Source organism: Topomyia yanbarensis, chromosome 1 (genome assembly GCF_030247195.1).
Source record: "Topomyia yanbarensis strain Yona2022 chromosome 1, ASM3024719v1, whole genome shotgun sequence".
Lineage (NCBI taxonomy): Eukaryota > Metazoa > Arthropoda > Insecta > Diptera > Culicidae > Topomyia > Topomyia yanbarensis.
The window spans coordinates 49,027,720-49,038,612 of NC_080670.1; the positions used below are offsets into that span (position 1 = coordinate 49,027,720).

Here is a 10,893-nt window from a genome sequence, read left to right on the forward strand (position 1 = left end):
AAAAGATAAATGTTACATTTTCAGCTTCCCTCAAATACATTCGCAGGTATGGTAGGTTCAGGTAAAATACGGCAATTAACAGACTTATTTGAAGTAATCTGGCAAAACACTGTCGATAGACTATCTTGTCTAAGACATATTTTTCTTTCCTTTCCCGTTTAGATAAGCAGCGGAACGAGAACGGCCAGAACAACATTTCGGTGATGGGTGACCAGTCCAACATCGACAGGGCGCGGGATATGATCGAACGTATCATCAATGACGACCGTGACCGTGAGGAACACCGACGCGACTAGGACAAGTGCTGCTAGCAGCGCCCCCACTAGTCGTCCTACGGGATGTGCGCGTGTGTGCGTGCGAGCGTGCGTGTGTCGTCTATCGCTTAGAATTTAAGATAAAAACTCATTGAAAGCTTAGATAAGGACAGTTTTAAGAATGCAGCAGGAACCAAGAAGGAACAGTCAGCAGCAGCAGCTGAGAGAAAAGGAAGATTTGCATTTATAATTTTTGTTATCCTGGTAGTGTTTAGTAGTCCGAGAAGATTAGGAACGCACCGTGCTCGCGGGGAAGAATCGGAGAAATTTTCTCTCACTTCCACAGACAACTTCCACACAAAACAAAAACACTACCAAGTAAGAGTGTCAGGTCCATCGATATATAGATTACCAGAAATTTTATTTGTATTTTTCACCTTGCTCTAACCAATGACGACAGTGTAGGGAATTTATTTCCTTAAAGAGCAACAGGCAATGTACTGCAAAAAGTCGGCGTTAAAAAGTGGATCGATTTTTTAGAAATTTATATTTCTAAAGCTACATAAGCATCAGATCAATTCTGTTGATCGAAAACTAACAGTCCCTATGAAACAAGACAAACGGTAAAAACAAACGAAAGTGAAACTAATGCTACAGTTAAGGGCAAACAATGGGAGACAGACGACAGTATAGTCAGAATGCAAATGTGCTAAATTAATGAAGCTAACCGAAAGCATACACAAACAGGAGTAACAAAAAGATGACGTGGAATACAAATGTTCGCTTTTTTACTTTTAATAAGTTGGAAACTATTAAAGCTGAAACTGGTCGGAGTAACTAAATGCATTGGGTTTGTTTTCATTTTATGAAATATCACTTGTAAACGTAATTTTTTCCGAGTTTGACGGGAATAATGTTTTGTTATTTTTATTAGTTGTCACTTCTAAAAAGATAGGTAATGTCAGAGACATAACCGAAGTGAAGTAAAATTTACTTAGGCTGTTAAATCGAGGGCTGCAATTTTTGTTATCTTCTGCATGAAAATCAGCTATTTCGGTATTTGTTGTGATGTATAGTGCCCCGTTGTGGTGCATTTTACCTCCGCACAGGTGCGTTTTGCCCTGCCCATTTTTCAAAGAGCAATTTATAATGATTTTGAAAAATTGAATATTTTTCATGTTCCTGAACATTTTGCAAAGCGATTGTGATTTCAGAGTAAAATGTTGGCTAAATGGTATCATTAATTAAATTCTTCCAATTGATGGTCTATAGCTAAGTTATGATTATATTTTCTTAGGGGTGTATTTTACCCCTTCTACTCCCACATACGTTTGCATTACATTGACACAAATCACTTGCGACGCGTTTGTGCAAATGGAAACTTGGTCATACTTCGAAAATTTCAAACGTGCACCCGAGACACATGCGTGGCAAAATTCAAATGTTAGGTTTGTTCCAAAGTTTCAAGTGATGTATAGTGTAGTGGGATCAAAATGTATTCCTCTTGCTGAATATTTTATAAACAGGTCACTATGGCATGTACAAATAAAGTGAATGAAGAACCAAATCGGATAACGAATAGTTTTTGGACTTACTGTAAATTGAGCTCTGTCTACAATGAAAATCCCGGAAAGCCGATGGTCGGCGTTTTTGAGTTTGACATTTGAGTGATTGACATTTTGGAAATTAATTGCGAATGATTATAATTATTATAATGCCCATTTTCACCTAAAAATTTTATTTTTAAAGATTTCACAAAACTGGTTTTAAACGGTGAAGTATCGTTCTAGTATTTTTTTCAAAAAAAGTCATTTGGTTATGATCACGGATGCGGATGCTTCATGCTATTTTTGAACATATTTCGACAGGAAAAATTCGATTTTCAACGCTTCATGTGCTCCCTTTGGGATTTTTTTTCGAATGTTATGGGGTCAATGTTCAAATCCCTTTTTGATGTAATAAGCATTTTATGTAGGACTTCATGCGAGATTTAAAATGGCCATTTTCATTGATATCTTCCCTTTAGAACCACCCTAGTTCTCCATACAGACTGGTTTTGAACTATGACAGTTCCATAAAAACTATTCACTTTACTGTAAGTCGTCAAATGAAATTACTGAACAACTTTTGGCTGGCTTAGTATGTACTATCCATCAATTAACCAAAAAAACTAATTAACCATGTTCTCGTTTCATTTCCGTTGAACCATGTTGAGTTTCACTAATATATCTATCATTTTAGTATATTTTTTTGTCCTCGGAAAAAATGGGACCACTAAGAAATATATATGCATGACTATAAATAAAGGTGCAAGGAATATATAAGTACACGAACTCCGGAGACTTCTGAAAAAAAGAAACACAAGAGAGAGAGAGAGAGAGAGAGAGAGAGAGAGAGAGAGAGAGAGAGAGAGAGAGAGAGAGAGAGAGCTTACTAACAGAACGAAAAAAGACTAAAAAAGAAAAGAACAGAAAATATAATATACAACATAACATACATGAAACCTACAACTTCTCAGAAGAAGTAACGAAGGAAAATCACCAACTGGCCCATAACACGCTGGCATAGCCGGTGATTAATGTAATATCAAATATCCTAATCCACTCATACCTGACAGAGAAAACAGAAAGTGAAATCTAAAAAGGAGATTGCATAATATACAATAGCATAGATACTCTCAAAGGAATAAGGAAATGACTAATAAGCAGTCAATAACAGCGTCGAGGTAAATTATGGAAAAGGAAAGGTAAGAATGCATAATACCCAATAATATTAACAATAATATCAAATGATACCAATTTATTTTTTAACTTGGAAAAAGGTGTTTAAATGGCGCCCATGTACTTAGCCGTTCTAGTTTTAATTTGGATTGAGGGGGCACGGCAGAAATGCCGATCAGACCGGATCTACACCAAAAATGTACTATAAGGATTTTATTGAATACGATATCCTGTCAGTTAACTATCCCTATAAACAGTTTTAAAATCGTCCAATGAAGGACGTTCGTTGGACGACGTCCAAATAACCGTTCAACAGACGTCCATCGTTGGACCCGCGTTGAACAATTTTTTAAACTTCTCAGTGGGTAGTATTAGGATAACGAATTTTTTGTTGCCATATATTTTTCATAATATTACTTGTGGCAATAAAAATTGGATTCCAACCGCACCCGCCCTTAACATTCTTCTACTAAATTCTCATATACTGTTTTTTTTTTGTTGGAGACGAACCACTGCGACCAGTATTTAGATCTATTATGGTATGCCCCTTCCTTAATCTAAGTGTATACTATCTACTATGACATATCACTATTGATGAGTTATTGTCGTTATTGAGATACACACTCTTCCCACTTCGTATGAAGTTTATTACCTGCTTGAGATTTGCAGTCCAACAGCCTTATTCTGCATTACGACGTATCGCTTTTTCGAACAAATCGACATAGATCTTTCATTAGGGCTTAAATCGCAAATGTAAACAAACTGCGTTTTCGCTATTATGACATTATGCGACAAAAATACTACAAGATTGAGGTGAAAATTAGTTAAAATGGTTTTTAGTTCGATTTATAATTAAAGAAAACAAAACGGCGAAACATGCATTTTCTTCGAGATTTCGACTTAGGCCCTTCTTCTCATATGGAATATAAAGGCTAAACTTACATTTTTTGACAGAACCGGGCGTACGGTTATTATTCACAAAATTATTCTTTAAACGGCGGTTCTATTATATAAATGATAAGCAATATCTACTAGGATCATGTCTACTCGATAGTTGTTGCACATAAACATTCGAATATTTCGATATTTTCATGAAATTCGAAGAAAAGATGCACGCGCCCTATCATTTACATTGGGTTTCTATGCGCCCATTTGCTGAGCCCTATTAAAAAGTATACTGTCAAGCTCGCCCATTTACCCAGCCCTACCCAGCAAGACAGAGTCAGTTTAGCCCTTTTACCGCGCCCTTCTGAAAATTATGTACACCGTTTAGCCCTTCCGCAAATGGTGGTTGCTGAAGGGCGAAATCACGACTGGGATGCAAATTGGGCGTAAGCATTTTTTTAGTTTCTACCCACTAAAAGCACATAGGAATTAAATTCTTTGTTATATTGTCATAAGGTTTAACCAAAGATGCTTCCGGAAAAACATGGTCATAAAGTAATTTATACCTACAATAAAAACTACATTTAGAAAAGCATCGCCGTATATTGAAACTGATTTTTCTCCATTTGAGTACATTGCAACTTTGGCCCTATTGAAAGATCTGTGTCGAAATGTGGTTCGCATTCTCAATAACGACAACAAAATCAAACGGAAGCCTTCCAGATCGAACCACATTCGTTCGAAAATGTGATTTGGCCTAATGCAGAATAAGGTTGCAAATATCAAAAGGCTCAAACACTGAAAAAAATCCAAACGTTAATTCTATTTGCATCAAACCACTTAAAATCCATGCGAGGAAAAAATGCTAATGTTATCACGCGCACACATACCTTCTATGTGTCAACTGTATAAACTATGTATGCACACACATATTGTTGGGGAGAAATGGACATCCCTACCAACTACTCACCAACACTACCGCTGAGCTCACTGGTGGCAGTGCAGCTGTCACCCGTCGATGCTAGAACAGCGGAAACACATAACCTGTCAGTTAGTACGAGACCGCGTGCAATGCGGTTGGTCTTTAATTTTTAATAAATTTTAATTCGTTATTATATACATTACGTCGCGTGTTTTATTTGTCAGACATGTATCTCGGTCACCGACAATCGCGACCGTAAAAGTGGCGACGAGAAAGGTGAAAATTTAATTAAACCTGCGAGGAACAGCGAGGAAAGTGTCTCCCACAAGGAAGAGGAGAAGAATGGAAGGTAACAATTCGCCTACCGGGGGTGATCGGTCGCATCCACAATCAATTGCGATAAATGGGCAGCAGCAAGATCCAGCAGCTCAGAACCATTTTCCACCGGCGGGTGTGCATCAGCAGCAGTCATCGAATCCGATTCTCCGTCCTCCGTTGCTTCCATCAGGACAACCTCGTTTCCCGCCGAATTCCCATCAGCAGACCCAGCAGCAAAACGAGTTTGTTGGACAATGTTTTCACTTTTTCCAGCAGCAGCAAGTATTCTTTCAAACAATGCTGTCGTCGATGAGCCAACAACCAACATCGAATCCGGAGCAAATATTAGACTCTCTCGCAAGCAACACACAGGAGTTTCGATATGAGCCGGATGCGAACGTCACTTTTGCTGGCTGGTATGTTCGTTATGAGGATTTGTTTGCTAAGGATGCAGTTCGTCTTGATGACGAGGCGAAAGTGCGTTTACTCCTCCGTAAGATAGGACCGATGGAACACGAACGCTACACTAGCTACATTCTTCCAAAGCTTCCAAAGGATGTCAATTTTGCGGAAACCGTAAGTAAGTTGAAGAGCTTGTATGGCACATCGGAATCCGTACTGAGTAGGCGCTATCGGTGCTTGCAAGTCGCTAAGCATGCCACCGAAGATTTCAAAACGTACGCATGCAGAGTCAACAAACTGTGTGTCGAGTTTGAACTAGGCAAGTTAACCGAGGAGCAATTTAAGTGCCTAGTGTTCGTGTGCGGACTAAAAGCGGAGAACGATGCCGAGGTCCGAATTAGGTTGCTGAGCAGAATCGAAGAGAGAGCGGATGTCACCTTGGAGCAAATATCAGATGAGTGCCAACGGCTCCTCAGCATCAAACACGATACAGCGATGATTGAGGCAGGACCAAATTCAGCAGCTGTGCAGGCGCTCAAGAGTAAGCAATATGTTGGGAAGCGTGCATTCCGATATGAGAGGCGTTCTCCAGTTTTTGGATCTTCATCCAGACCAAGCAGAATAACCGGAACTGGACCTGGTTCGCCATGTTGGAACTGCGGTTCCATGCATTACTCCAAGGATTGTCCCTTCAAGAAGCATCATTGCCGGGACTGTAAGCAAGTTGGTCACAAGGACGGATACTGTACCAGCGCAAAGAAAGCAAAAAGCCCAGGTACTTCGAACAAATGCAACCCATCTAGGAGGATGGAAACAAAAAGTGTTGTGGTGAAGAATGTAAGGAAAAGAAGAAGATTTGTGGAAGTGCTGGTAAACAACCGGAAGATAAGTCTCCAGCTCGATACGGCATCGGACATCAGTATCATTTCCGAGAAAACCTGGTGTCAGATCGGTCGACCTACATCAAGTCTAGTGACGATCGAAGCTTCAACTGCATCCGGAAAGCCGCTAAAATTGGAGTTTCAGTGTACATGCGAGATTTCCATCAACGGCGAGAAACGTCAGGCCCGCTTTTACGTGGTGAAACAACATCTCAATTTAATTGGTTTGGATCTCATCGATCAATTCAACTTCTGGTCGATGCCGATGGACAGCTTCTGCAATCATATCAACAGTTCGTCTACAGTGATCAGCACCCTCAAGCAGGCCTTCCCGACAGTTTTCAACGATGCTCCGGGAGTGTGTACTAAGGCAAAGGTGCACCTCACATTGAAGGAAGGAGCAAAGCCTGTGTTCCGACCGAAGAGACCAGTAGCGTATGCGATGTACAAGACTGTCGATGAAGAGTTGGACCGTTTGGAAAATGCTGGAATCATAACACCGGTTGAGTACTCGGAGTGGGCAGCTCCGATTGTCGTCGTGAGAAAAGCAAGCGGAGCAGTGAGGATTTGCGGTGATTATTCAACAGGGTTAAACGACGCACTACAGCCGCACCAATATCCTCTCCCGCTGCCGCAAGACATCTTCGCCAAACTGGCAAATTGTAAGGTATTTAGTCAAATCGATCTCTCTGACGCATTTCTACAGGTTGAGGTGCATGAGGAATCCCGAGAAATGCTCACTATCAATACGCATAAGGGGCTCTACAGATACAACCGACTTCCGCCGGGAGTTAAAGCAGCGCCTGGCGCTTTTCAGCAGCTAGTGGACACCATGCTAGCGGGATTGGAGGCCACGTCAGGCTATCTCGACGATGTCTTAATTGGTGGTGTAAACCAAGAGGATCACCACCGAAATCTTGTGAAAGTTCTCCGTCGACTACAAGAATATGGATTCACCATCAAAGCGGAAAAGTGTTCGTTTGGCCAGCAGCAAATCAAATACGTTGGTCACCTTATCGATAAACATGGCCTACGTCCGGATCCGGCTAAAATAAAAGCGATCCGTGACATGCCAGCTCCGACGGACGTTTCAGGAGTGCGTTCTTTCCTAGGGGCAATTAATTATTATGGCAAGCTTGTCCCTAGCATGCGAACTCTTAGGTATCCACTCGATGAGCTGCTCAAGAATGGAAAGAAGTTCGTCTGGTCGTCCGATTGTCAACAAGCCTTCGAAAACTTCAAAAATATTTTGTCATCCGATTTGCTACTTACGCACTATAATCCGGCACTCGAAATCATCGTTTCGGCGGATGCATCTTCCATCGGAGTCGGTTCCACGATAAGCCACAAATTTCCGGACGGATCTATCAAAGTTGTCCAGCATGCATCCAGAGCATTAACATCAGCTGAGCAAGCATACAGCCAACCAGATCGCGAAGGACTTGCGATAATATTCGCCGTAACCAAATTCCATAAAATGGTTTTCGGTCGAAAATTTACGTTGCAGACGGATCACGCTCCGTTACTTCGGATCTTCGGATCGAAAAAAGGAATTCCCGTCTACACAGCTAATCGATTACAACGCTGGGCGTTACAGTTACTGATGTATGACTTCAAGATCGTCTACGTCAACACAGATAAATTCGGAAATGCAGATGTATTGTCGCGGCTGATTGAGCACCATGTTAAGCCGGAAGAGGACTTTGTGGTGGCTAGCGTTGTGCTGGAAAAGGACGTCATGGCTCTAGCAACAAGTTCAATCGACGCGCTCCCACTAGGCTTCAAGATGATTCAACATGCAACACATTACGATCCAGATCTCGGAAAAATCTACCGCTTCATTCAAGAAGGTTGGCCCCAATCAAAATCCACTATCACACGCCGAGAGATCAAATGCTTCTATGATCGCCGAGATTCCCTATCGACCGTACAAGGTTGCATCATGTTCGGTGAGCGACTGGTGATCCCGTCGAGTTTCCGAAAGCGTTGCCTGCATCATCTTCACCGAGGTCATCCAGGAATGCAGCGTATGAAAGCAATTGCACGTAGCTATGTCTACTGGCCGTCGCTGGATGTGGACATCGTGGCTCACGTCAGTTCCTGCCATCATTGCGCAGCAGTAGCTAAAAGCCCACCAAGGTCCGCACCGCTGTCGTGGCCAAAACCAACATATCCGTGGCAGCGCGTGCACATAGACTATGCTGGACCGATTGAAGGAGAATATTTTCTACTGAGCGTCGATGCCTACTCCAAGTGGGTTGAAATAGTCAAAACCAAATCAACTACTGCTTTCACTACCATCAACATGCTTCGAAGCTTGTTTGCCCGTCTCGGTATGCCTGAAACATTGGTTAGCGACAATGGCCCACAGTTCGCCAGTGCCGAATTCGACAAGTTCTGCTTAGAGAATGGTGTCAACCACATTACTACAGCACCGTATCACCCACAATCAAACGGACAAGCGGAAAGATTTGTGGACACCTTTAAAAGATCAGTGAAGAAAATTAGAGAGGGGAAAGGAGCCATCCAGGAAGCATTAGACATATTTCTAATAACCTACCGAACAACGCCGAATCCAGCTACACCAGAAGGTAAATCACCATCGGAAGCAATGTTTGGGCGCAAGATTCGCACCAGCCTAGACTTGCTGCGTCCGTCAACCGTTCCGGCCGTTGAATCCACTATAGAAGCAAAGATTCACCAAAGATTCAAAAATGGTGATTGTGTATATGCGAAGGTTTACTCTAACAACCAGTGGAGATGGACATCCGGAGTTGTTTTGGAATCGATTGGGCGTGTTATGTTCAACGTTTGGGTGGAAGATAAGCGCATGATTCGTTCACATCTCAACCAACTACGAACTCGTGCCATCGGTGACAAGCCGTCAGCGAAGCCAGTTAAGAGCAATGTTAAGCTGCCGTTGGACATTTTGCTGAAGGCGTGGAATCTGTCTAGATCGCATACCAGTGCAAGCGATATCACCACGTCATCGTCACTACCTGTGCTTTCGTCAGTAACCGCCGAATCACCGTCAACAGTGCTTGGAGTACCATCCGAGCAGTCCACACCGTTGCAGCCTGCAGCGCCATCCGAAGCACCCGCGCGAGTGTGGGTGTCTCCAAAAGCAGATACGTCATCAGCGTCTTCGTCTTCGTCATCATCCTCCAGTTCAAGCTCTGTACCGTCATCGTCATCAGAGTTCCTATCAGCGAATGAAACCCCTACAGCTGTCCGGGAACCTCGTCGCTCTTCTCGCTCTAGAAGACCGCCGATTCGGTTTGATCCCTACCAGCTGTATTGAGGAGGGAGATGTTGGGGAGAAATGGACATCCCTACCAACTACTCACCAACACTACCGCTGAGCTCACTGGTGGCAGTGCAGCTGTCACCCGTCGATGCTAGAACAGCGGAAACACATAACCTGTCAGTTAGTACGAGACCGCGTGCAATGCGGTTGGTCTTTAATTTTTAATAAATTTTAATTCGTTATTATATACATTACGTCGCGTGTTTTATTTGTCAGACATGTATCTCGGTCACCGACAATCGCGACCGTAAAACATATGTTATATACGCGAATAATAGAACAGGGTTTTTTTTTTGATTATAGAGGTTTTAACCTTAAGGTCATTCGCCTCTTCGGGTTAGAAAAATCTCTTATGAAAAATTTCTAACCCTATGTGCGGGGTCGGGACTCGAACCCAGGTGCGCTGCGTACAAGGCAATCGATTTACCAATACGCTACGCCCACCCCCATAGAACAGGGTTTTATGCGAGGGGAACGTCACTTCAGAATGATTGTTTTATTCCGTTCAGTTTTACACGAATTCGTACTTTTTCCGGTAATTTTAGAAAATTTTGACAATGTTCTAACAAATCGAGCATTGTTAAGAAAAATCGAAGAAATTACAAAAAATCTATCCAATCTCAAGCAAATTTTGCTCGAATTTCGACGATTTTGATGGAACTGGCAACTCTGTATACTCAATGTTTGAATCTTTCAACAATTCTGGCAACAAAATTTATGTTTTTGTTTTGATTTGGTCATGCAGTTATGCTGCTGGTAATGTTTTGTTTTGGTTTCATCGAGCACTGAAGCTGTCAAAACGTGAATTTCGAGCATTTCATTTTGTTTTTCATGACACATTTCAAATCATCTTCGGCCAATTGAAACTTTTTTTGGCAATGTTGAAAATGCGATTCCATTTCGAACTAACTAATGTTAATCTTTATCAATCCGTTCAGAAATATAAATTTTATGTTCATTTCATCAACAAATCAAGGAGTGTCGTTCCCCTCGGTTTTATGTGCCTTATAGTTATGAAATGTAAATGTAAGATTAATATTTCTTGTAAATGCACACTTTAAGTTTATGTGTCAGGAAATAGTGTCTATATGAATCCGCTAATTGCAAAAATCTATGTGCAATCTAAATCTATCAATAGGCATAACGTTTAAATTTTTTTGAATAAATGTTCCTTTACCGAGGATTCTTAGTCTGCGTTGTATCA

At 41.7% G+C, this 10,893-nt stretch overlaps 1 protein-coding gene across 1 annotated transcript; it reads left to right on the forward strand.

Moving 5' to 3' along the window:
* The first annotated feature begins 5,123 nt into the window (after positions 1 to 5,123).
* LOC131695380 (uncharacterized protein K02A2.6-like) lies at positions 5,124 to 9,683 on the forward strand. Its single transcript, XM_058983856.1, has one exon. The coding sequence runs from the start codon at positions 5,124 to 5,126 to the stop codon at positions 9,681 to 9,683; it is 4,560 nt and encodes a 1,519-aa protein (XP_058839839.1).
* Positions 9,684 to 10,893: the final 1,210 nt, after the last annotated feature.

Coding starts and splice junctions, on each gene's coding strand:
- LOC131695380 (XM_058983856.1), top strand. CDS start 5,124: ATGGAAGGTAACAATTCGCCTACCGGGGGTGATCGGTCGCATCCACAA.